Source organism: Sinocyclocheilus rhinocerous, unplaced genomic scaffold (assembly GCF_001515625.1).
Source record: "Sinocyclocheilus rhinocerous isolate Xijiao unplaced genomic scaffold, SAMN03320098_v1.1 scaffold299, whole genome shotgun sequence".
NCBI classification, from domain to species: domain Eukaryota; kingdom Metazoa; phylum Chordata; class Actinopteri; order Cypriniformes; family Cyprinidae; genus Sinocyclocheilus; species Sinocyclocheilus rhinocerous.
Window position 1 is genome coordinate 1,597,010 of NW_015652998.1, and position 26,822 is coordinate 1,623,831.

The following is a 26,822-nucleotide window of genomic DNA, read 5'->3' on the forward strand; positions in this document are numbered from 1 at the left end:
TTAATTTATTTATTTATTTTTTTAAAGATTTTCTTATGACCACTTTTATTTGTCATTGACATACTATACGTAAACTCGCACATGAGAATTTATCACATATACTGTATTCCAGACAGAAAGGACACAATCAATTATGAACATGCTTAAACCTGTTCCTCAGGTTCTGCTTGAGGCTGTTGATTTGGAAATTGAAAACTGTATACATCACATGTTAGAGACGTCAGATGGGATTAAGATTAAGAACATGCTTCTTAAAGCAAGAGTAAGATAAAAAAAAAAAAAGAGAGAGAGAAGTCACTTACCAGCGAGATCTTTGTTGCCATCCTCCTGCTCTGCTGGTTGCAGTGAGGGTCTGGTGACCCCTGGTATGTGGGGGAGGCAGCAGGGTGGGGTGTGTGCGATCGGCGAGTTTCGACATTCCAAAAGAAACTTTCGATCATAGATGATCCGAGTTCCTGCAGGGAAAATATCAATATTAGTTTAAGAGGTTCAGCCTCAAAAAAAGATGGCACAAGTCCATAGCATTTTTTGCTTAAAGGGACTTTCTTCCTGTTGAGTTCTGCTCTATATAAGAATTCAGAAAAACATGTGTCTCCCAAGTGAAAGTCTGTAATGTAGTTTAGCTCATGTTAGAGTAATGGAAACAGGGTCAAGAGCTGGCTAGGGTGCTTTCTAAATGCATGCAGGCAAAAACACTCATAAAAACAAGGTGCCCCTGTATAGATGTCCTGTAGTAAACCCAAGTAGCAAGAAAATTTAGCAACATCATCCATTACTGCACAAGGACCCACTGTGATTGGACTGACTGAGGTCTGACTTAAGATCTAAAACGTGAATTGTAATAAGCAAGTTTAAGAAATGAGTTCTTAGATATGGCTATATTTTTAATTCAATATGATGTCTCCTCTGGTCATTCAAACGTATGTATATGTGAGATATTAGTCAAAGCAGGATGTTTTTTTTTTTTTTTTTTTGATAAATGTGCTGTAACTAAAGGTTGATTGATATAACAGCCACTGGCTTGGTTTCAAAAAATAAAGCAAGTCACATTTCTTCAGCTTTAATAACCATGTGATCAATATTGACAGTTTTGGTATAATGTAGTTTGTGTATACGTTTATATTACATTAAGTTATATTTTGTACAAGTTTATATTAACTACAAGTTTTAATTGTAACTTTTTTTTAAATGTTATATCATGCCTTCATTTAGTTTACTATTTTAAAAGAGCTTTATGAAGAGTTATGTATTTTTTGTTTTATCTTTGTCCCAGACTATCAATAATTTTATAAATTCATAAAAACATGAATTACATTTTTTATTTGATATATGACTACCTACACAGCGTGATATAAACAACTTCGATATTTATTGTTAAAAATATAGGTGCACTTGTTTAATTTAACAGTTCGAAAAAGATGAAAACAAAAATATTATTTGCGCGTATTTGCGATGCGTATTAAATTAGTCTTAGCATACATAATGTGAGATGTGGTGGAAATGACACTACAGCGTTCATGGCTTTCAGAAAGAACATCAAATTTACAGAATTCTCCTGTGATGCACGTGCGCTCGCTTTCAACCTTTGTTAGCAGACAAATTAAACTAGTCAGACACGTGTGAAAGGTGCTTTAAATTAATTTTGTACAGGTCCACTGGGCCAAGTATGTGCGCATGATTAAAACAAACACACCTTTAAATCCAACTGCCACTGACAAGAGTAAATCACGGAATCGTTTAAAAGGCAACGGGCCGCTTATAAACATCGCATTGTCTCTGGCGTTATGATTGCGCAGTGCAAACGATCAACTCTCGTCATACAAAAACAAAGTGCGATCGGGTACCATGTGGGAAAAACACTCACACAAAACAATCACTAGTTCTAAAATACATCCTGAGATTAAAAACAAACACACCAGGTCATCTTACCTCCAGGAGTTGTTGAAAACACTGTTCCTCCAGGAGTTTGACTGTAGCTGTCAAGGAGTGGAGACCGGTTGGAGCGGCTTGGAATCGGGCAGGTCGACGAGGCTTCGCAGCTGGTTGACATGATGAACCTGAACCTAAACTCGAGACTTGAATGCACACGGACTAAGATCTTGGCCGATCTGCAGAAGCGTTGAGTGTCTGTGCGCTACACAAGTAGTAAATCTCAAGGGAGGAGATTTCTCACGTGCTGCAAACGTGGAAATCTGGCCAATCAGAAGGACGATTCCACCACCGACGCGCAGCGCTGAGGCCCTCTGCAGGGAGCAAGTGTTTAGAGCCATTTCAATCTACCTCTCAGGATGACCTATCCTGTCTACATATGCCTCCACATATTTGCAGTGCATTTTGTCATTGCATGCATGACAAGATTAGAGTTGTTCTATATTCCAACAGTCTTTTTTTTTGGTCATACAAGGTGTGCTGCCCATATCCTAAGACATCACTTTAATTCCTGGTAGGTCACCAGATTTTCAGAACATAGGCATTTCAAAAAATTTGAAAAGTTACGCCACAGAATATTTGTCTTAACATCAAGCACTAGTTTCTGTGCTTTACCCTATAGTTACCCATGAAATAGTCATACTTTTAACAGAACTTGAATTGAGTTGTCAACCATGTAAAAAATAAACTGATCGAAATAACGCGCACACCAGATACATTTCCAACTTTTTATTGAATATTAAGGTAAATATTTCACATTAATACAGGCTACATAAAGTAGAGCCACTATACGACATGAAATTTACTCTCATTTTTAACCCTTTTTCAGTATGTAAACAATTATACAGGTATTTACCACTCTAAAAGGTCTGATTTCATTCTTTACGCAATCATCTAGGTCTTGGCCAAGTATAAATAGCGCACTGTCCTATTGAGCCCTGCCGACCAAGAACACTTTTACGTGGGGCTTAAATGTCAAAATGGCTATACTACTCAGAATGTATCCTGTTGAACAGGCAATTGATTTGTTCATAGACAGTGGTAAACACTAAATCCACACTGGATTCTTTCTTTTTAGTTAGGCACATCAAGGGTGTCCATCTCAAATTTCTTAACTTGTTTAACATTTTTTGGGGGACACATCTAGGTTAATACCACGTCTCAGTAATTAGGTAATTATCTTGTTCTTTTTAATGTGTTTCTTGTTACTGCTCCTAGGCCTCTCGATCACTGTTTAGTTGACATGATTCAGATGCACATGTGGGGCCCAAGTGCCTGGCCATACCTGCAACAAAGATTCAAAGAGTTAGATAGCAAAAGGGGCTGTAATTTACAAACACTTTCAGGTGGGGTGCACTAAGAGCAATTACCTGCTGTGGGTCTGAATTCTCAGCAGTGTTGGGAACAACCTTTAGGATGGGATTCCAGGCAGGGTCAGAAGTGTGAAGACCATTGTATACAGGGCCTCCAGGACCCTCCGCCATCTGCGGGTGAGGAGGGATCATCGTGCCACCGTACATTGACATTGGCAACCCCTACACAGTCCAGAAAACCAAACATTTGTGATTAGATCTACAAATTAAAATTCCTCATTTTGAATTTAACTAATAAGACAACCTAAAATATTAAGCATATAAAATATATATGAATTATATTTTTAAAGAGTCACTGTATAGTACGTACCTTTGGAAAATCCATGAAGTTGGTGGGAAGAGGTTGGTGGAAAGTGTTAGAAGGAGCCACAATCCCAGTATCATCACGTTCCATAGCCTGGTGCTGAGAGAAGGCCGACGGCTCCTGCATCTGCTGGTGCATCACTGGCCCTCCCATCAGGGGCTGAGACCAGCCTGACATTGTTTCTGTGAAGAACAGAGACAGATATTTTTTATTCATCAGGCATGTGATCAGCTAGAGACAAAAAAAGAAGGAAAATCTGACCACACCCCAAATCACGCCCCCAGAACTTATTAAAAATATATATTAGCACATTAAAAGATACAGTAACATTGGCAACCCCTACACAGTCCATAAAACCAAACATTTGTGATTAGATCTACAAATTAAAATTCCTCATTTTGAATCTAACTAATAAGACAACCTAAAATATTAAGCATATAAAATATATATGAATTATATTTTTAAAGAGTCACTGTATAGTACGTACCTTTGGAAAATCCATGAAGTTGGTGGGAAGAGGTTGGTGGAAAGTGTTAGAAGGAGCCACAATCCCAGTATCATCACGTTCCATAGCCTGGTGCTGAGAGAAGGCCGACGGCTCCTGCATCTGCTGGTGCATCACTGGCCCTCCCATCAGGGGCTGAGACCAGCCTGACATTGTCTCTGTGAAGAACAGAGACAGATATTTATTAACTTCTAAACCCAACACTTCACATTTAGTGCAATGAGTTACATTAAAACAATTGTCACTGCATACACAAATGTTTATTTATTAACATGTAGAACAATTTGTAAATGTTGACTACATCTCAGTCACAAACGCACCGGAGGCACTGCCCACTCCAAAAGACCAGATGCCACCCTGTCCAACCGGTGGGGTGTAGCTGGTGGGCAGCATGGTGTGGTTGACGGAGCCAGTTTGCCGGATACGGGCCAGGCGCTCTGTTCCAATTGGAGGGGGCACTTTGCGGTCCTGCTGGTTGGAGCTACTAGGTTTTGTCTGGATCAAAGCGGGAGTCACCGTAGATGTGCAAAGAGGTGAGGATGCCCCGGAAGACACGGAGGGCACTGGAGATTCACCTAAAATCAATGAGAAATGAAGGGACCATCAGAAAGAACACATGAGCAATAAAAAATAATGCTGTCCGTGGTGCATCTGCATCAGAAATACTTATTCACGTACAAGAGGTGGAGGCACTCCAGGGATGGGGAGAGAAGTGCTGGCGGCTGAAGGAGGGTGTGCCCACAGGAGCAGGACCCGGTAGGAACACAGGGCTGGCAGATATGCTTGTGGTAAAGTTGGGGAGCGCAGTAGACACGGACATAGAGTTGTCCATGGGGTGTATACCTGTGATACAGGGTGAACAAAAGAATTGACCCTAATCACAAAACAAAGCAGCAAGGACATCAGCAATAGTGCATGTTATTTAATGCAGGAGTGTCCAATCCTGCTCCTGAAGGGCCACGTTCCTACACAGTTTAGCTCCAACCCTAATTAAACACACCTGAACCATCTAATCAAGGTCTTCAGCCCTAGAAATTTCCAGACAGGTGTGTTGAAGCAGGATGATGCACGAAGGTGGCCCTCCAGGAGCAAGACATGACACCCTTGATGTCTAGACTGCACTCACCAATGGGACTGGAGACAATTCGCTGCGAGGAACAGCGATATCCGGGAGCTTTTGAGCCATCGGGAGAAGGTATTACACTTTCAATCTGCCCCATTCCACTTATGTAGGCGTTAGTTGGGGCACTGTAGGGCTGCTCCGGAGGGGTACGTGCAGGTAGATGGCAGGCACCCCAAACCTGGTTGTTGCCCACCTGGTTGCTGTCAAAGATGCTGCTAAAGTGATTGAAGATAGCCGCAGGGCCAAAGTTAGGGGGTAGTTGCGCTTTTCCACTGTGCAGGTGCATTTGAGAGCCATTTATCATGCCCATAGTGGAGGACATTTGAAGAGAGGGAGGGGGCATGCCTGTCGTAGCCAGGCTGGGCTGAGGTGGAGGCTGTTGCTGTTTGAGGGGTTCCTGTGAGGCTCCCGGAGGCACAAACACAGACTGCTGCTCCGGAAGGGCCCCTGGAGTCATGGTGTAGTAGGGTGCCGGTGGCTGCATGCGTGGGGACACACCGGACACATTGGGGGTGGCGTAATGAGGTAAGGCGCTGCTGGTATTAGTGACTGCGCTGCTGCAGGTTGGAGGAGGCAGGCGTGTGACGGGGTGAGATGAGCCTGGCTGTGATGAGGAAGAGGAACTGGGTTCTGTGCTGGAGGGAAAGTGTGACGGAAGTGGCTGCCGGCTCTCGGGCTGTACAGGCAGCATCGAGGGGCCAGAGGGAGACGAGGTGAAGTGCAAGGGAGCAGAGGGGCTGGGCCCATCAGATGGAGCTCCTGCGGCAGGTGTGGCGAGCTCTGTGACAGGCTTCTCATTTGCAGGGGTGCTAAGGCTGGCTGGCTCTGGTTTGGGGGGAGGGGGATGCTGTGGAGGTGGAACAATGGGTGCAGATAGAGGTGGAGGGGTCGTAGGGGTTGTGGGAGCGCAGCTGATGGTAGAGGGAGCAACTTGCGCCGAGAGAACACTGCTGCCTGTGGAGGCCACAGTAACTCCAGCCGCAGACTTAGGCTCTGTCGAGAAAAGCTGCTTCCTGACAGAGGAAGGCGTGGGGGTGTTGGCGGGTGCGGTACTGGTGGGAGAAGTGGTGGAGGCAGTGGGAGTCGAGGTGCTGGAAACGGGAGCAGCGGGATGCTCAATGTGGGCCAGAGCAGAGCTGGCAGGACGTGGCACAGAATTACCGCAGTGTTTGGGTGAGCTGTTAGCACTACCAGGGCTCACAGGACGAACAGGGAAAGGACCCCAAGTGTTGGGAGAGGATGAGAAAGTGCCACCAAATTGCGCCATGGGTAATCGAGGGTGGCGGATCTGGTTCATAGTCTGGGCTGCTAGAAGGGCCAGCTGAGGATGAGCATAAGCAAGTGGTGGCAAAGAAACGAAGGGGGGCCTGACACCCGGTGCCATACTCTTGCCCAACTTGCCAGCCTGCTGAGCTGTGAAGTTGGTGGAGGATTGGAAAGACAAGCTGGAGGAGGGCACTACAGATGGCAGGCCTTTTGAACTGGCTGCAGTAGTGCTTGTGGCCCCAGTGGAGGTTGTGTAGGTGGAGCTGATTTTGGTGTTGGCGCCAGGTGGCCGGATGTGGTTACGAGGGATCAGGTCCTCTAGCTCTTTGGCTGGGTCCTGGATCAGCGCGTTGATCAGCTGCACCGCATGCCGTGTTGACTCGGTGCCACCTCTGCAAACCAAGAGAGTAAATATATGTAAGAAATTCCAGCAAAGAGAATCGGTCAATTGCTAGTGTCCTAAAAACTTTCTGCATAATTTTTACCTGATTGTAATCATTCTCTCTCCATTCTTGTCCTTCTGTTTGTCCACATCGATGTGTGCGCCTGTAACGTCTTGGATGGCCGTAATGTTGCAGCCACCTCTACCCATAATCCGAGACACCACAGAGGCAGGGACAGAGAGCTTCTTGGATCTAAGGGAGAAATGACAAAGCTAGATTTTTGCCCAAGCGAAACACCGCAACAGTACTCCAGTGTTTGCAAGCACCTTTAAATTCTGTTGCACGTTTTTGGTACGTTGCTAAGTCTAGAGAGCTTATCCCTAAGTTTCTAAGATATTCGGATCCTTAGACATGGCTTACGTCCTTGCTTCACTGTAAATCTTTTAGATTTTTTTTTTATCCTGTTACTTTTAGATTGCAACATTAAAAAAGGTGCCCCTCACCTCCGAACCACCTCTTTCCACCCCTCTTCTCTCTTCTGGCCCCTCTTTGGGCTAGTGAGATTCATCTTACTGTTGGGCGAGGTGATTGGCAGTGAAATGGTCTTGAATGAAGGGGGCAGGGAACTGGGGGTCAAGTCACTGTTGATCTCATGAGATCTGTTAATGTGAATAGAAACAGAAGTTTAATCATCTTCCCAAAAACTTTTTTTTTTTGCAAAAATGGAAATGCAGTATCTTGTCAAATCACAAGAAAGACTTCTCTTTGCAATTTGCAGTTACTACCTGTAGTGAAATGTAGCATATTTTACTACCAAAGTTCAAGAAAATAAACTACTAGGTAAGATCTGACAAATGCTGAGATAATGATGTGACATTTGGAGCAAGTAACTTTGTCTTGAATTGCACAATGCAGTAGCAGCAAGCAGGAGTACATCAATACTTACCTCTGCTGTGGTTTGGAGATGGACACCATGACCTTCTCCTCACGAGAGCCCAGCAGTGATGGCCCCTGCCTCTTCTCACTTACGACATATGGCTGGTTAGAGCATGCAAGGACTGAAGGGGCAGAAGAGGACAACGGTGAAGGCAGATCAGGGAGCTCCTGACTCTTACTGCCGTTGCTGCTCTCACTGTTGCAGTCGGTGCTATCTAGATTTGAGTCGCTGGTGCCTCCCGGTGCCCCACCCCCTCGAGGTTCTCCATGGATCTTATTTTTGTCAGCTTTCTGCTGTGCCAACGCCACCTGTGGGTCCTGAAGAATTATCGGTTCGGTAGGTGAATCCTTGGTCTTGTTCTTTTTGCGATTGATGCTTGGTGTGGTGGCCACATTGGCTCGCTTTTTGCCGAACGTGTTCGTGAAGGTTGTGGAGGTGGCGGAGATACCGATGGTTGTGGTGGTGGTAGCACTTGGGGGCTCAATGGGAACCTCCTCTTCTGAAAGTAGAAAAACAACGTTGACAAAAGGTTAACGATGCATCAGAAATCAGAACAGGAATGGTTTACAGAAACAAAAAAATGCATTTAGCCAAAAGCCAAAAATAAATAATCAATTCACTCAAATAAAAGTTTATAAATATCAAAATTGAGCATAAGACCGTTTTTATATCAACCTTAATATGTTTCTACTCCAATTTGTTGTTGAAACATCGTCTGTAATATCGATCTCTAAGATATCGGTCTCTAATAAACAAACTCCAGCTGGTCCAAAATGCAGCAGCTAGAGTTCTTACTAGAACCAGGAAGTATGACCATATTAGCCCGGTTCTGTCAACACCGCACTGGCTCCCTATTAAACATCGAAACTTGATTTCATGAGCAAATATGATACATATAATATAGCAGATATATGTAGCAAAATATAGAATTATTTCTCTCTAGAATTATTTTTTCTAGGGAACTAACAAGCTATGGACATTGAATGACTTTCCTGATGTAAATGTAATGTTACGCATATACAAGTTGAGATTTTTTTCTGTGGTTCGCTTGAACTGAGGTTGCTAAAACGATCTGTTAGCAACATTAAAGAGTGCCAGAATGACATTTGTTTCAATTTCGAGACAAAGTCTGACTTTTCATATTTTGTCAATTTTGTTTCATATCAAAAGACAAACAAATCACAAAGCTTACTACAATTATTGGATAGGAAATAATGTTCAGTGAAGTTTTGTTCAGAAAATAGCATTTTGATTAAAAAAAATAACTGAAGCTGAAGGTAAGCATTGTCTGTGAAATCTGGGTATAAACGGACAAGGTGTTCCTCACCTTCTGCAGAGTCCTCCTTTTGATCCTGAATCTCACAGAAAACCTCTTTCACTTTAGCCTCTTCTTCCTCCAGCTTCCTCTTCTGCTCTTCCTTCTTTTTCTTGCGCTTCTCCTTTCTCTTCTCTCGCTTTGCAGCCAGAGCCTGCTTTTTGCTTTCTTCACGAGACTATGATATAATTTGAGAAGAACTTAGTTCACCGTGATACATCATGCTGCAGAATGTTGTGACTAATATAAAAATCCTCAAAAAGTTAGTTAGCTCAACATTTAGACGAACTGGCCATCTGAAGATACAAACCTTCTCCAGATCAAGTTCCTTAAGTAGAATGCTGGCGTTCTTGTTTGCCTCAGCCGCCTGATGATCTTTGGCTTTGACAATGGTCTCCATGCACTGATGACACTTCTTCAGCAGTTCCTGCAGAGTGACAGTGTGAACGTGAATTCAAGACTTCTGTCAAATCATGCAAATAGTCCTCTATGGTGATATAAGGCTGTGTTTTTGTCTTTTATACCTTATCTGCAATAGTTGCAATGTATCTCATGCACTCAATGTCAGATGGGAACTGGTTGACTTCCTTCACCAGGTACTGCACCACTTTTACATGACCCTAAAAAGAATATATTTCAGTGCTTTACAACAGATTATCATCCATTATTTTTCTACAGAAGAGCAGCAGTGACATTTAGTCATAAGCCAAGATGTTCATCAATCCTATGGACAGCATGACAAACCGCTCACCTTGCGGAACGCTGCCATGAGGGGGGTTATTTTGCGGTTGTCTGCTGCATCCACATCGGCTCCAGCCTGCACCAACAGCTGCACCACATCAAAGTGGCCACCGTTAGCAGCAAGCCACAAAGGGGTGTTCCCCTTCTTATTTCGCACGTCAATGTGAGCCCCTCTACATTAACAGAGCAGAAACAGCAGCATGAGATGTTACATTCTGGAGAGAGGACTGACTGGTATGGTACACTACCAGTGTTACAAAGACACACCTGCTAATGAGAAGCTCACAGAACTTGTAGTGACCCTTGTCTGCAGCAATGGTGAGGGCAGTGTCACGAGAGGAGGGAACCGGAGGGGCATTGACATCCGCCCCTTTATCCAACAGCACACGGCCCACTTCAGCATAACCGCCAGACGCAGCCTCCATGAGAGGGGTGAGGCCAGTCTAGTGGAAGGAAAGGTCCCATTAACATTTAGTTTCATATTAAGGTAATAAACAAATATTCTGCTAAAACTCAACACGTGCTAGGTTTTCATTTTTTAAATTTGCTCTAGCAATTTAGTGCCAAAAGAACACGCGAAGTACATATATTTTATGTTTTTTTAAATGCATTTTACACACTTAAAGCTTTATTAAGTTATCGCATATCACAATTTTTTTCCGTATTGTGCCGGCCTACACAAGGACCACACTGCCCAAGTAACAACACGAGGAAAGGTGATCAAAGACCTTAGCGCGGTGTTCCACGTTGGCCTTCCGGTCCAGAAGCAAGCTGACAACCTCTGCTCGGCCTTGGAAGCAGGCCAAGGTCAGTGCTGTGTTACGATTGGTCTCGATCTGTGCATTGATATCAGAGCCCATGTCTAACAGCAGCTTCACCGCAGGCACGTGGCCGTTCATGGCTGCCAACATGAGCGGAGAAATGCCCAGCTTACTGCCAGTCCTGAAAGAGAAATACGTTTATACTGTTAAAACAAACAGCGTCTTAACATAAGTCTTAAAGACATCTGATCAAATCAATGGGAGCAGATGTTCTGACCTAGAGTTGATCTCAGCACCAGCATTCAGAAGGATCTTGATGATGTTGACGTAGCCCCCCGAGGCGGCCAGGCTGAGCGGGGTGTAGTCAGAAACGTTACGGTGCTCCTTATTAGCCCCACGGAGCAACAACAGCTCCACCACCTGTAAAAATGGAGATAAAGTAATGTACTTCCACGTCTTTGGTGCATTTTGGATTGTTTAAGAGGCAGAGTTAAAAATGTTAGGGTACCTCTTGTCTACCACCCGAGCAGGCGAGGGACAGAGGGGTGTCTTTGGTCCTCTCAGACTGAGCTTCAATGTCCCCTCCCTTGTCCAGTAGGATCTCCACCACACCCACATGGCCCGCAGTGGCAGCTAGGATTAGGGGAGTGAACCCTGTGGGCAGACACATAGAGCGACACTCAACATCTCTGTAAATTTACTATACCGATACAACTTCACGGAACAAATGATGGAGCCTCTTACCTTTCTTGTCTCGGTGCTCGATGTTAGCCCCACGTGCAATGAGCACTGAGACGAGCTCTTCATGGCCACCAGCGCAGGCCAGAGTCAGCGCCGTGTCATGATTGCTCTCAGTCTGAGGGGGAAAATAGATGAAGATACTTAATTCACTTAAAAACAAATAGGAACAAACTGACGCATAAATGTATGATGTCTACAAATGTTCCACAGCATTAATTTTGCTGCATGTGTGTTAAATGCTGAGAAGATGGTCTTACATGCGCGTCAATGTCCACTGAGGGGTACAGAGGGAGCATGGATGGTGGGGAGACGGTGTTGATGGGCGTCTGTGCGGAGGGCTGAGGGGAGGGCGAAGTTGTAGTGTTTACCATAGGCACTCTGCTGTTCACAGCTGCAAAGACAGAGTCAGACCAGTGTTATTTTAGTATCATTTACTATTATAGTATTTATTCATATTTTGAATCGGCTATTATTTTTATTTTTATATTTTCAGTTTTCATTTTCATTTTAGTAATTTTATGTGCTTTATATGTTTTTGCCATTTTCATATTTTTATTTAGATTTATTCTTATTTCAATTTTAGTTTTAGTCATTTTAGGCAACATTTCTAATTTTAAGCTTTTCATCTACTATTTATATTTTATTACAGCTTCATTTCAATTACCCAAAATAATTTTTTTATAGTTTTAATTTATGTTAGCAACACTTAGTCAGACACATTAAACCACAGTGACTCCAGCAATAATATATCCCGTACTAAAATTACTACATTTGTAAATAAAAATTAAAAGCATATAAAAACAGAAGAGATTATAGCTAATTTGAAGACCGCCTGAATTGGCTCAATCAGAAGTTTCCTTTCACCTGTACTGCATTATTTCCCATTAAAAAAAGATGTTAGAGCAGGTCTTCTTGAAGTGCTCATCCCTAAACATTTTTTAATTTACATCAGTTATAAATCATTATTTGCTATTGCTAGTCAATAGCAGGTGATAATAGGGGTAGGGATATTCCTATTCTAGAGACTGTTTGATTGGCCATATATTTGTACACATATACACCCATTTGTGCAGAGAGAAAGACTATAAATTTTAAATGTGTAGATATACACAACTTTTGGGAGCAGACTAGCATAAATACTGTTAATCAGGCATACATTTTGGCATAATATGTGCTAAAAGCCAAAAGACCGATCTAACTGCCAATGGTAATGCAGTTATTCCATTTCTTATCATTGGTTGACATCCTGAAAGGAAACAAAGACAGCCACAGTTGCAGTGAGCTCACCCGCCATGATGTCATCTAGCGTATCTGTGAGCGTCTGTGCGGGCGTGGCGACCATGAGTCCGTCGGGTGCCTGTGCGAGAAGCCCTGGTCCCAACCCCGTCAGCTGCTGGCCCAGCAACACCCTCTGCAGGTCTGGGCTGCTGCTTCCCGGGTACTCGGCGTTACTGAAGTCTGTGGACTGCTGCAGGGTGAGAGGCTGGATGGGAACGAAGCTGGTCTGCAGAGGAGGACTCTGAAGGATCTGGTTGTGAGGCGGTGGAGGTGGTGGCAGCTGTGCTGCCTCTCTGTACAGAATGGTGTCCACCTGTGGCAGCTTGGCACAGTCGATATTGTCTTCATCCTCCTCCTCATCTTCGTCCTCCTCGTCCTCCTCATTGGTAGGGCTGGACCTGTGGTCCTCCTCTTTGCGATTAACCTCGTACTCGTTGTCTGAGCCCAGCTGTGTGGCCTGCAGGGGCAGGGGGGTGCCGGGCATCTCCACCCCTGCCGCCTGCCCCAGCTCCTCCTTGAGCCCCTTGGTCTCCATGTATTCTTTGGTGAACTGCTGCTGCGTCTTCAGCTGCAACTGCCGCTCCACCTTCTGCAGCTCCTTCAAGATCTTCTTCTTCTTCTGCACCTGCTCCTCGCGACTCTTCTTTAACTCCTCGATTTTGTCTTTGGTGAGTGGCTCACCCTGGATGAGCTCGAGCGACTGCAGCTGGGCCTTCTCAATGGCACTGATGCGCTGGCCCAGCTCGTTCAGCTTGCCCTCCGTCTCCTCGACGATGCATTCCAGAGGCTGGTATGGGTGAAAGGGCGGCAGCAGGTCGGCGTCTAGGCCACCTGAGGTTACGGAGTTGTTCTGAAGAGAGCTGAGCCTCTGCTTGGACGCACCTAAGAGAAAAACCAAACAAATGCTCAAACCCAAGAACCCCACAATTCATGCATGCGTGCAACTCATCAAAAGAGTCTAGTCATTCTAGTCAACTGAATGTGTTTCTCTGCTGCCCAAGGCATTTCAATACTTAAAGTCCCCCTTTACACCAGGCATTTCATATCTGATAGTTTCTGGATGTTTTTAGCAGGATTGCATTTACACCATCATTCCAATGCATCTCAATTGTGAAGGCAGTGTCTGTAGTCTTTCAACACAATCACTGTAATGACTCAAAGTGATGCATTTGATTATTTTCAGCCTAAATAAGCATGCATATTTCTTGCCTATCTGAATGTAAATATCGAAAACGCACTTTCATTTATACCTACATTAAATATTCAAAAGACCATTTTAAAGGCTTTTATCCTCCCATAATGCATTTAGAGTGCATTGTGTAAGTTGGCATGCAATGTGGTCAAGCATAATTTTATTGTGAAACAATCACAGAAACTGTATGTAAATGTCAGGTGGGGAAGCCTAAGTGAACTCTTCATTAGTGAACTGATAGCAGAGAATTGATGATCCAACATCAGTTCATAAATGCTATGTTCACACTGTCAGTCCAAATCTGATTTGTGTATCCAATTTGAAATCCAATCAGAGCGGTCAGACTGAAACAGATTTCCAGAAATGTGATTTGAATAAGATATCAAACCACATATGAATGCAGCTTGAAACAGATTTGTAAAAACCTTTTTTTGCCATTCATGCTTGCTAAATATGATTGGATTCCCACGGGATACGCACACAAATCATATTTGGACTGACAATCTGAACAAGGCTATAGTTATCTTAAGCAACACATCTAGCTGATTAGAATAACTTTACTAGACAAACTAACCTTTGCTTGTAACGGGTGGGGGCGTGGGGATACTGGAGGGCACTCTGTCTGGCTCCTGGGGGGGCACCACCATAGCCAGGGCTTGGAATGGGACTCGAGGGGCCTGTATGTCAAACAAAATTAATTTATTAAGTAAAAGTGCAAACTATTATATAAAACATTCATGTTACATACATTTGGATCTTTCACAGCATTAGGTAAATGTAAAAGAGGGTAATTTGTAGTGACTGTTATATTGTGTATGTTTCCGCTCACCTGAGAAGTGTCATGAGAGGGGGGTGTGAGCTGGGACAGGTCAGGGGCAGGGACTGACAGAATGTTGTTTGGGTAGTCTAGCAAGTAGGACACCACATTAGTGTGACCACCTTTAGCAGCTTCAATCAGCATCGTGGACCCATCCTGTGAGCAGAAGAGAAACTCTAATTAACAAAGGACCGACCAGAGCTTGTGTGACCACATAACCCCCATTAGCATCTGTAGAGTGTAATTCTCAGGGAGGCTGAAACCCTCACCTTCAGTCTGTGGGTGGGGTCAGCACCATGGGCCAACAGCAGCTCCACCACAGCCAGGTGGCCTCCCGCACAAGCCAGAGAAACCACAGTGTGATCGTTGTTGGCTGTTGCTCTATTCACATTAGCACCTGCAGACATAAATGTGAAAATGAATTTCAAAATTCAATGCAAAATAACAAACAAATGGGGAAGAAGCAGACAGAAAAAGTTATTAATTGTTGTTCCTCATCATTTGATGCAAATATATAAACCATTTATAAATATACTACCATTTAAAACTTTGGGGTCAGTAAGTTTAAGTACTTAATACTTTTATTCAGCAAGCACACATTAAATTGATCAAAAGTGGCAGTAAACAATTTGTAATGTTACAAATGATTTTTATTTCAAATAAATGCTGTTCTTTTGAATTTGTAAAATGTATCAATGTTTTCACAAAAATATTAAGCAGCACAACTGTTTACAACACAGATAAGAATTTTTTTGAGTACCACTGTGCTGTTTTGAGTTCACTGTGCTGATAGCAAAGACCCAATCAACTGGTGACGAAATGTATTGTTGACTATTTTCATTAACATTTATTGTCGATTTCATTGTTTGTTGCAGCCTAAGTTTGGGACATGGCAACTTGCCTTTGCTGATGAGAAACTGCACAGTGCACAGGTGTCCTGCTCTGGCCGCTTTCATCAGTGGAGTCCTGCCCCCTTCTGATTCATGTTCCTGAGAAACAAAGACACCAGTAAGCTCCAAAAAGGCTTTAATTGCATAAAACACAAAAAGAAATAAAAATGCAATAATAGTAAACCAGGATATCCACAAACCAGGTCAGCCCCGGTTTGCAGCAGCACATCGGCCACATCTGTGTGTCCGTTCTCACAGGCGTATGTCAGAGCTGTGTCACCTGTGGCTGTTGTGGCGTGGACGTTAGCCCCTGAACAGACAGAGAGTAGTGTGTGAACACCGTGTCATAGAAAGGAGTAATTTCAAGAATTACATCCGACGCAAGGCTTCACCTGCAGCCAACAAGTATTTGACCAGCTCCAGATGCCCCTCTTGTGCAGCCTCCATGAGCGGAGTGGAGCAACCCAACTCAATATCCGCCCCAGCTTTGATGAGGAAATCAGCCACCTCTAGGAAGCCTCCGCAACACGCCAGAGTCAACGCCGTCTCCTGCGTCTCCTCTGTCTGAGCGTTAATATTTGCACCTAAACCAGCCAAAAAAAAAAAACAATCGTACAGTTTGTGAACAAGAATGAACTTACAAAGGAAACTTAGCAGAAATACAAAGCTTGCAGTGATAAAAACATCCAATTCATCCTCTCTCGTCTAAATAGATTCCGGTTTCGCATTACCGACTTAGGTCCTGTTTATAACCTGGTATCAAGATGCATTTTCAATGATCCGGTAACAAGTGGCCAGTCGAGACGCATTAGCATTTACACTTGGTCCTAACATACATTTTAAATCAGTTTCCTGCGAACGCTTGTGTTCAGATTTTATCTAGTACCCAACCCTCATTCGTAAGTGGGAATGGAATCAAATGGAAAAGGTATGAATTGTAACAAAGATTTCAATCATTACCTGTGCGTTTTGGCACAAAATAGCAAAATTGGAAATGATTGTTTTGGTAAGATTTCTCAAAACACATCCCATAACCCCTGGCTTACAACATGGCTTTTGTGGCTGCTCGATTGCATTCGGCTGTATGGCACGTTTTCAACTACCTCTGGAAGTGGCTAAAAGTGGGCTCAAAACATTTTACACCCCATGTGTATTAAACACTGGCTGCTTGTAATCGGATCAACAAAATTGCACCTTAATGCCAGGTGTAAACAGGTCCTATGGGTGAAGTCTACAAAACTTAGGTGACCCCAGTACCTTGTGCCAAGAGTAGCGCTACCATCTCTTCATGGCCCTCACGAGCTGCCTCCATCAGTGGAGTGTAGCCCTCATCGTTCACCTCCTCCAGGTTGGCCCCCCTCTCGATCAGAAGCGCTGCTAGCTCCACGTGGCCCCCGCAGGCAGCCAGCGTCAGAGGCGACTCAAATGAGTCAGCAGGCATGTTTACCTGCGCCCCGCTATCCAATAGCAGCCGTGCCACCTCCACATGCCCATCCTACACAAAACCACCACGAGAAAAACATCTCAAAAGACCTGCACACACATCAGAGGAAGAACCTACAGACTGTGTACATAGAAGATAGTGTTACCATGCAGGCCTCCATGAGTGCAGTGTGCATCTCATCTGTCTTGTGCTCCTGGTCGGCTCCTGCTTCTAAGAGAAACCTGACCATGTCCAAGTGCCCTAAAGATCAGACAGGATAGAATTAATATCACCCCAAAATGTACCAAACTGATTGATTTTATAATATACAGTTTGGCATATAGTTTCAATGACCATGTTTACATGCACATCATTGTCAAACTAAGGTCTATATTTTGGTTAGGTCTTTATTTAGTCTCAGCCTCAGACGTCACGCCCGCGGATCATCTGATGCATATGGCACACAAAATTGGAAACACTTCAGGAGTTTCGAAGTCGTCATCGGATTGGTTAAAATATACAGGAGTTCCAGGAGATGTTTGTGTGTCGCGTTCTTTAACATTCCTCCTGGAAACAAAGATGCCCTGACACCAAACCCCCTCATGGAAGAAGTAAGCCATCATATGTTAATATGATGTGATTTTTATATCACGGTAATATTTCTCATATATCAACTGTGACAATGAGCGCTTATCAGGATCAACTAAACCCTGGATTTTCAAAAGTATGTGAAATATTTAAAGTTTGCGGCATAGAATCTTTAAAATAAGTCCAAGAGTTTTACACACAGTTATTGTGGGGACATTTCCACACACCTAAACATGACATGGCACAAAGTGAAATGTGATTGGTTGCTTTATCGGTCAGTCATATGGCCTCTTGGGCGGTTCTTGGCCATTCAAAGCGGCCAAGGTTCCCAGACCTTCTGCCGTCAGTCTGAAGGTCTGGCTACGCAAGACTAGGTCTTTTTTATGAAAGGACAGTAATAACATGCTCCAAAGCTATTGGAATATTCCGGTATACTAGTTTGGGCTCAGTAAGATTTTCTAAATATTTTTCTAATGAAGTCACTTGTGCTCACCGAAGCTGCATTTATCTGATCAAAAACACAGTAAATAAATTAATATTGTGAAATACTTGCACAACTTTTTTTTTTTTTTGTACATATTATTTTCAAATGTAATGTATTGCCGTGATGGCAAAGGTGAATTTTCAGCAGCCATTACTCCAGACTTTAGTGGTGTCCCATGATCCTTCAGAAATCATTATTGCTGTTCAAGAAACATTTCTTTAGATCAATTTTGAAAACAGGTAAAACCATAAATATTTTTTTTCAGGATATGTTGATAAATAGAATGTTCAGCATTTTAATTATAGAGCAGCATATATATTTATATAATAGCAATATTTTGTAACATTCTTTAGTCACTTTTGATCAATTTAAATCATCCTTGCTGAATAAAAGATTTTCTTTAAAGAAAAAAAAATATCTTACTGACCCCAAACTTTTGAATGGTAATGTACATGTAAAGTGCATATTTCAAATAAACTACGATACGCACATTTTCCCCAACTATTCTATATTGGAAATACTAGCTATTAGGGGTGGGCGGTATGACCAAAATTCTGTTTCACGGTACGTCTAATTTTATTTCACGGTAACAATATATTTCACAATATAGTTATTTATATATGTAGTTATTCTGAAAATCAACAAAAAGGGCTTTTTATAATAAATAAACTCAAATACTTCAGAAATGAAAAGCACTTCACCTTGTGTGATTTTTCTTTTTCTTTTATTTGGTAAATTATTTATTTAGTAAAAACACACTCAACTTTTAGATTAACTGCCCCCAACTGACTGATATTAAATGCAACTTACAGGTGAAATTAAACTTTAAATAAGGTGTTTCTGAATTATTTTTAAATCTCATGTTGGTTTTATTTCAATTAGTTTATGATATCTTAATATTTTATATTGAAATATTCTATTCATAATAAATTACATTTACTTCCTTTTAATGTTGTAGGATACTATTAATACTTGTTATATTGATTAAATTTGTTCCCCGGTATCTGCTTATTATACTGCGTTTTTATAACTGGCAACCCTTCACCGGGAGCTTTAATCAAGAGAGGGAAGAGTTCAATAGTGACTAGAAGGAAAGCAGCAATATCCAAACTGAACAGCAGCTAGACTAGACTAGCTACTGTTAGTGCTGACTAAGTAGTTTAAATTATACACCTTATAACCGTCATTATTTGACTCCAGCCCGGTGAAGACACACGCGAAGCCTTTCGTCACGCGCGCACGTCTTCTGCATCATTAAAATGTGATCCGTTAATTTGAGCATTGAGAGACGTATCGGATCACAGGAGGTTATTATCAGCTGGTTCTGATCAGTGTCCGATCGTCTCCTAACTCATTACCAATATTTAGTAATTTTGCCTCAGATACAGGCTTATGTACATTCGCTTTAACAAGCAGGTTGTTCATTACCACGGCAACCCCTTGCACGTCCATGCTGAATGCGATTCTCGTGTGTAAAAACTAACTGTACACATAAGAGGTGGAAAGATGTCGATAACTATACATTATTTAAGGCTATTTCTATTCGTTACAACATTGTTACAACATTGATATATGAACTGTTGTAGTCAAGAAAGCTTAATTCATAATGCTCCTCTAAACTGTCCGGGTGCTGCACCTTTGTTCCAACAATATCATGTTAACAACCCTTTAGAAAATTGAATCCTTTGTGGATCCGCCTGATCTGTTCGTTCATCTTTCTTTGACAAATGGCAGCATCTCAGTCTCACGCGCGCTGCACGCGAGTTAACCACACCTACTTATTTCCATGTCGCGGTATACACAGAATTTAAAAAATCTGTTACGTTGACATTTTCTACCACGGTAATGATATATACCATCACACTGCCCAACTCTACTAGCTATTTAGTAAAATTTTCTTCCGTCTGTATTCAATATAGCCATATTCACACTTTCAATATGCAGATACACATGAATGTACAATTACAGTGGATATTCTGAAAAAGCTTTTTACAAGACCCTAAATTCAAATTAATACAGCCATATGGCTACTGTCCTATTTGATTTCAGGAAACCTGAAAAGTTTTCTTAATCTTGTTATGGCAAAATTGTACTTTGATTATCAGAATAATACCATATTCTGATTATCTTGTGTATGTAAACAGTCTATGATACAATGGGACGCACCTTTATAGCAGGCGAGTGTGAGCGCGCTCTCCTTAAACTCATTGGAGTGTGTGTTGATTCCAGCGCCGTACTCCAGGAGCACACGAGCGACCTCCACGTGGCCTGCACTGGCAGCCTCCATCAGCGGAGTGTGACCATTCTCGTTGTGATCTTCAATGTTAGCACCCTCCTTCAGCAACACCTTTACTACATCCAGGAAGCCTCCTGCACACGCATATGTCAAGGCTGTGTTACCTGCAAGAAAAGGAAAGACAATGGATGAACAAGTTGTGTTCGCAAGCACAAGGTTTGGCTTGCATTAGGTGAAAATGTACTTAACTCTTTTTGGTCCATTTAAGTCCACTTTAATTTCATACTGTTGTTGTCATTTTATTTATTTAAAAAAATGGTGTTGTACCTGTTGAGGACTGTGCGTTAACATCGGCTCCGTGCACTAGGAGCAGTTTGACGATGTCGACGTAACCACCGCTTGCAGCAGCCATAAGTGGCGTGATGTCTCCTTTGATCCCTCTGTCCTCCACGTTAGCATGCATGGCCAGCAAGACCTACAACCAGTCAAATCATATCATCAGATGTTTTTTCCTAAACAACCACAGCGCATGCTTATACTAAAACTGAAAATTAAAGGTAAAGCATGTAATTTCTTCACCACTAGCGGCACCATAAGCAACTGCAATCAAAAATAGGAGAATTGGTCAGGAAATAAGGATACTTATTTGACACTTACTGCACATACATTTATTAGTATATATATAAATAAGTAATTAAATATATATATATAAATAAATAAACCTTACATTTGAGGTATCAAGGTATCAATATTAAGGATACTGGCCTTGATAATACACTAGTCAATGAATTTTTTTGTATAGCACTTTTAACAATATACAGTTTCAAAGCAGCTTTACAGAATAATGATAATAATATTTTTCTATTTAATAGTATTAATGTTTGAAATATTTGAATATTTTGCCGTAGTCACATTTAGCAGATTAGAGCTAGGTGATATAGCATATTTTGCAACAGTACAAGCAATCAATATTAGTTATATAGTATATTAATATTAATATTATAGTATAATGTATGCTAATAAAGTTGGATATACTATACATCTAACATTATATAGAGAAGTGTGTGGTAATATAATTTATATTATATCAGTTCAGTGCTGCTTCATGTGCAGAAATTACATGCATAACATTTCAATTATTTAACTAATTATTGAATTTACTTTTATTTATTATTTATACATGTGAGGAGGAGTTGTTTCGGTCATCAGCTTCAGGACTGGAAGTGTGTTTGAGTCTGTACAGTACCTGTGCGAGCTCATAGTATCCAGCTGAGCAGGCCAGACACAGCAGGCTCTCACCCTCCTCTGTGTGTTCGTTGACGCTGCGTCCCTCGTCTAGCAGCTTCCGCACGGCATTCACGTCGCCGTCCGAGCAGGCCTCAGCCAGGCTACGGCTAAAAATAACCAGACTACTACAATTACTGCGACTGTGCAGGTGAAGCTAAGCTAACTAATCTAACTGAAGGCTCATGCTGGAGCAATAAGACTAACACAGCTGCTTGCATTTAATTACAAAGGTTACAAAATATCAAGTGTGCTTTAAACATTCAGACAATCGGTTATCATTAAAACACATTTAACAGTGCTTAGCTTTTAGCCTTAATTAAGTCATTCTTGCTGACTGAACATGAACGTTGCATCATAATGTGTGGACAGAGGAGGAGAAATCATGTGTGCATGAGAAAAGATGCCTACTTGTCGGCCTGGCTGGCGTTGAGCGTGTTTTCGGCCCTCATGCGGGTGAGGGCGGCGGCAGCCTCATCCAGCGCGCAACTCACCGACGACGTCAAGCGGCGTAACACCTCTGGATCTGCAAAGGCTTTGCCATCGGCAGTGGAGAGTTTACCAATGCCTGTAGCATCCAGCCCCACACCAGCACCACACGCCATTCAGCAAGAACAAACGCATCCATGGTTAGTACAGGCCCAACACACTCACACACAGGAAATACACCGGCTAATAAGCCATTTCACACCATGCAGTTTTAGTAATGTTTTAATTTCAAATTTCAAAGCTCCTACAGAGTTTCAGAATGGCATAACACACTATAAATGCCCAAAGAAATTATGCTGACGGTAACCAATGAAGGGGAAAAAAAAGGCTGGTTATCAAATGACACTATTGCTACGAGAGGTTGACCGTTATTGCATTTTTTTTGTCATTACTCCAATAACTAAGATGGGTGATAGGTTTTGAAACACATATAAGGAATAACACATTCTGTATATATGTTTCAAAACCTATCACCCATCTTGATAGGTTTTGAAATAGGTGCTCTTACAGGCTCACATGTGCCTGTAAGAGCAGGAAAGATTGCATAAAAGTGTCTGTGTGTGTCAAGAGAGCTGTGAGAAAACAGGAGAGTCTAGTCAGAGACTAGTCAGTTTATATAAACTAGGGCAGGGTAATGGCAACTACCTTATCTGGGGTCAGAAATTTTTTTTTTTTTTTTTAAAGAAACATATATTTTTAAATTCATAACTCATTGAATTGATATCAGAAGGGAAGACATGTATAATTTATTTTCATATACGTTTCCATATACCTGCAACCCTCTACACTGCGAGTAAATCACTCGCATATGCGACTAAATCTTACTCTGGGCGACTAAATGTCTATCGTTAGCCATTGGCTAATAGATTCTTAGATTTTACTCGCCAGTATGTGTGTGAGAGGCTAACTATCAGTTTAGCATAGATATAATTTCACTTGCTGAATGACTTCTGATTTTTAAAGTAGACTTTTATGTGATGAAAGTCGAGTCGAAGTCGACTAGTCGCTGATGACGTCATTAATGAACAAATAAGTCTGGAGCTGTGATAAACACCTTGTGCACAGCTATGGCATATGACTATTGCTCCTATAACAGCAAATTTTTAACAGTTCTTTGGTCTTTGAGTAGTTATGTTTCTCACAGATTTCTGCTCGTTCTAAATCAGATACAGAATAAAGTAGCACAGCAAAGATTACATTCATATGAATGCATTAGTGAGAGCGATTGCGTGTGTGAATTAATTCTACCTGGCAGCGTCTCTCTACTAGTACTGTAATTAGGCATGGGTCGATTACTGGTTTCAAGGTATACCGCGATTTGAAAATGTCACCGTTTCAAAACCGCTAATATTTTCCGTTATACCGTTCCTGCGGTATGAGCTGTTTTTCATGTCTCCTCAAAGACTGAGTGCAGGAATCCCTCAGGTTGAGTGCAGTGTAGAGAGTAACACGACCCCGGCCAGAGACGCTGAAGACGGACGCGAAGAGAAAAATACTGTAGCAGGCAGATCACTCACTGTTCACGATGCACAAACTATTGGAAGAAAATTCTCAATATTGATTTAGGGGTTTATATGAATGCGTTTCTGAGGGGAACTGACTGTCTTCAGAAAAGTTACGGCTGCTTTCCATCCGTATAATCTGTCCAGCCAGCCAGAGGCGGCGGTATGTAATCATTATGCTATGGCTTGGCATATTGCTTCGTCGCAGAACTTCCTCATTGGTAATGTGATCGTAGTATCGAATACGGATTCAGAGCTTCTGCTGTTTGCTTCGTTCAGGGCATGTAGTATAATTTCACAAAGCTAGTCAGAACATTCTGTTTTTGCTTCAAATTGGGTTATTATTAAATCAAATTATGTATATGAAATTATATAACTAAATGATATGAAATTATATAAATATATATATATATATTTTTTTTTTTTTTTTACCCAGTCATTCAAAAATAACACATTTTAGAGCGGTAACGACAATACCGTGATACCGTGATATTTTTGCTTAAGGTTATCATACCGTCAAAATCTCATACCGGCCCATGCCTAACTGTAATAAATGTATTGTTCATTGTTCGTTCATGAGAGTTAATACATTAACTAACATGAACTAATGGAACCTTATTGAAAAGTGTTACCTTAATATTAAATATCAATCTTCTTCTTTCTTTTCCACCCACACTAAAAAGTGTATTGGGCGACGAGCGCTCTCCAGCGAATGCGATCAAGCGCCAGATCGTTGGCTTCTTCCCATGTGATGTTTAGGTAACTGAGGTCATTGATGAAGGTTCGGCGCCAGGTCAATCGTGGTCGACCCCTGTATCGTCGTCCTCCAGGTGGAACCCACTGGAGTGCCTTCTTTGGAATGCGGCTGCTTTCCATCCGTATAATGTGTCCAGCCAGCCACAGGCGGCGGTATGTAATCATTATGCTAAGGCTTGGCATATTGCTTCGTCGCAGAACTTCCTCATTGGTAATGTGATCGTAGTATCGAATACGTAGTATTCTTCGCAGGCAGCGCTGATGGAAGACGTCTACCTTGTGAGAAATACGAGCTGATGCCTTCCACGTTTCTGCTGCATAAGTTGCCATCGGAAGGATGATAGTTGTATACAAGTGAAGCTTGATGTTAAGTGAGATTGACGTAGATGACCAGGTCTTACACATTTGTTGAAAGACTGATGTTGCCTTGCCAATCCGGCATTTGACGTCTATCTCTGCATCTCCATCTTGTCCAATAGTGAAAGATACGTAAACCTACGAACCTCTTCAATGTCACTTCCATCAACCTTAATCCTTGGCATGTCAGCTTGAGCGCCGATATGCATGACTTTGGATTTTTCGGCACTAATGTGTAATCCGACCTTCGCTGTTTCTTCATGCAAGCTCGATGTTATTTCCTGTACATTATTTGATTATTTGAGCGGACTTTGCTTTTCCGATGTGCATGAGCGGTACACGAGCGGAACGCACATTCATAGATCGGAATATTGAGCGGAGCGTCAAACCGTGCAGTGACGAGGAGAGTGAAACATGCGCGCTGAACACTGCCGGGCAGGGCGCGACGCGGCGTGCCATATATATAATTATTATTATTAGAGCCCGACCGATATATCGTTTTGCCGATATTATCGGCCGATATGACCCTTTCGCCGATATATCGGTATCGGCGAATATGCCGCCGATATGAAAATTTTTTTTACAGAACATATAATGCCGATAAAATGCTTGAAATGGTGTAATCACTTAGTTTGTCCAGCAGAGCGCGCTCCATTGTTTGCTACTGGCTACCTGGATGAAACGCTTTAAAGCTTAAGTCTATGGAAAACCATTGAAACTTTGAACGGCCATATCTCCGTAACGGCACGGCGAATCCGCACCAAATTCAGGGGATCCCTTCAGCTCGAGGAACCCTCTCGAACGCGAATCGTCTATATATAGTACCAGTCAAATGTTGGGACCCTGGAATGGGAAAGTGTCCAAACTTTTGACTGGTACTGTACTATAATATACACAAAGAATATCGGCCGATATATCGGTATCGGCCTTTTTTACCCCCTAACATCGGTATCGGCCCCAAAAAACCCATATCGGTTGGTAATTATTATTATTATTATTATTATCATTATCATTATCATTATTATTATATGTAGCCTATATTTTCGGTGCATCCCTACTTACATCCCCTCCTTGTTTAGAAATCCGAACTAAGTCCATACATCCGATTTAAACGCGCACGGGGCTTTCCTGATAACTTTCCGCGATGCCGCCCTCTTTATTTTACTAACTTGATACCTGGCGTCCGTGTATCGATACAGTATTGCCGCGGAAATTATCGCAATACTATGCTGTATCGATTTATATATATATATATATATGAAGAGAATATATATATGAAGCGTTCATTTGCAAAAACCGATAAACGGCACTTTAAAAAAAAAAAAAGCTGATTGCCGTTTTTGTCCACTTTCAAGGCATTGCGAGTTCACGTTTTACTGCAGAAGCAGACAAGCGCCTGTTTTTGAACAGAAGCCGATAAGTCCATTTTAGTGAATCAGCGCGCTGTATTCTGGTCAGGTGACAAGGCTACTTTCACTTTGAAAAGACGTGCTAGCTGAGGAGTTTCGTCAAAGCTGACTATAAAAGTGATCGAGGATGGATAATTTCGACGAACTTGATGAACCTGTGATATCTTCAGGGTGAAAAAGGAAAATAAAAGCTGAACCGTTTTCACGGAACCTTGCAAAAGCAGCGTGTTACAATGGTGAAGGAAAAGCTCCGTGTATTGCGTGTAATCACCATCCATACAGTTTATGATCAGTTTATGAACAACAACAGCATTTGTCAGGCATCTACACTGTCATCTGAGGAGATTACAAAGATTAAACAAGTGTTTTTTTAAACCCTAAAATATGAAATGTGCTTTTGCCAAAAACGACTGTTGGAGTTATCTGCTTTTGCTATAAAACAAACTTTTAATATGTAAAAAAAAGTGCGTGTGTGTAAAATAGTATATCAGTCTGGCGACTAAACTAAAAAAAATGTATATTAAATTCAATTTTTCACAAGCTCTTGGTGCATAAAGATCTGTAAAGTTGCAAAGACTAAAGTCTCAAATCCAACAAGATATTCTTTATAAAAGTCAACCACGCCTACCTAAAATGGCTCGTTCTAACACGCCCCCACATGTCTACATCACGATGTGAGAAGATTTGCATAACGCCGCCCAAATGTTCACGCAAAGAAAGAAGGCGTAACTTTTATTCT

The 26,822-nt window shown here is 41.9% G+C and overlaps 2 protein-coding genes across 6 annotated transcripts in view; both read right to left on the reverse strand.

The window, feature by feature from the left end:
* LOC107715299 (eukaryotic translation initiation factor 4E-binding protein 3-like) overlaps nt 1-2,144 on the reverse strand; it is a 3,744-nt gene extending 1,600 nt beyond the window's left edge. Inside the window, exons 1-2 of the mRNA XM_016521374.1 lie at nt 1,930-2,144; nt 303-455 (exon numbers count right to left, since the gene is read on the reverse strand). Coding sequence (XP_016376860.1) covers nt 303-455; nt 1,930-2,050 — 274 coding nt within the window. The 5' untranslated portion in view covers nt 2,051-2,144. The remainder of the gene's footprint in view (nt 1-302; nt 456-1,929) is intronic.
* Nucleotides 2,145-2,651: 507 nt separating this feature from the next.
* The window catches only part of LOC107715358 (ankyrin repeat and KH domain-containing protein 1-like), a 65,402-nt gene continuing 41,231 nt past the window's right edge, over nt 2,652-26,822 (reverse strand). Inside the window, exons 3-34 of one of the 5 annotated variants that reach the window (XM_016521472.1) lie at nt 21,982-22,105; nt 21,533-21,695; nt 20,614-20,761; nt 20,217-20,450; nt 17,145-17,239; nt 16,813-17,050; nt 15,948-16,139; nt 15,756-15,865; nt 15,567-15,654; nt 14,935-15,062; nt 14,678-14,821; nt 14,423-14,525; nt 12,666-13,538; nt 11,636-11,769; nt 11,382-11,493; nt 11,146-11,291; nt 10,915-11,057; nt 10,605-10,818; nt 10,144-10,319; nt 9,887-10,049; nt 9,660-9,755; nt 9,446-9,562; nt 9,148-9,313; nt 7,830-8,319; nt 7,387-7,542; nt 6,986-7,135; nt 5,238-6,892; nt 4,790-4,954; nt 4,432-4,686; nt 3,613-3,788; nt 3,300-3,464; nt 2,652-3,214 (exon numbers count right to left, since the gene is read on the reverse strand). In XM_016521472.1, the coding sequence (XP_016376958.1) occupies nt 3,164-3,214; nt 3,300-3,464; nt 3,613-3,788; nt 4,432-4,686; nt 4,790-4,954; nt 5,238-6,892; nt 6,986-7,135; nt 7,387-7,542; nt 7,830-8,319; nt 9,148-9,313; nt 9,446-9,562; nt 9,660-9,755; nt 9,887-10,049; nt 10,144-10,319; nt 10,605-10,818; nt 10,915-11,057; nt 11,146-11,291; nt 11,382-11,493; nt 11,636-11,769; nt 12,666-13,538; nt 14,423-14,525; nt 14,678-14,821; nt 14,935-15,062; nt 15,567-15,654; nt 15,756-15,865; nt 15,948-16,139; nt 16,813-17,050; nt 17,145-17,239; nt 20,217-20,450; nt 20,614-20,761; nt 21,533-21,695; nt 21,982-22,105 (7,370 nt within the window). In that variant the 3' untranslated portion in view covers nt 2,652-3,163. Of the gene's footprint in view, nt 3,215-3,299; nt 3,465-3,612; nt 3,789-4,093; nt 4,270-4,431; nt 4,687-4,789; nt 4,955-5,237; nt 6,893-6,985; nt 7,136-7,386; nt 7,543-7,829; nt 8,320-9,147; nt 9,314-9,445; nt 9,563-9,659; nt 9,756-9,886; nt 10,050-10,143; nt 10,320-10,604; nt 10,819-10,914; nt 11,058-11,145; nt 11,292-11,381; nt 11,494-11,635; nt 11,770-12,665; nt 13,539-14,422; nt 14,526-14,677; nt 14,822-14,934; nt 15,063-15,566; nt 15,655-15,755; nt 15,866-15,947; nt 16,140-16,812; nt 17,051-17,144; nt 17,240-20,216; nt 20,451-20,613; nt 20,762-21,532; nt 21,696-21,981; nt 22,139-26,822 lie in introns of all 5 variants that reach the window. The other 4 variants (XM_016521471.1, XM_016521473.1, XM_016521469.1 and 1 more) reach the window with 4 other exon arrangements.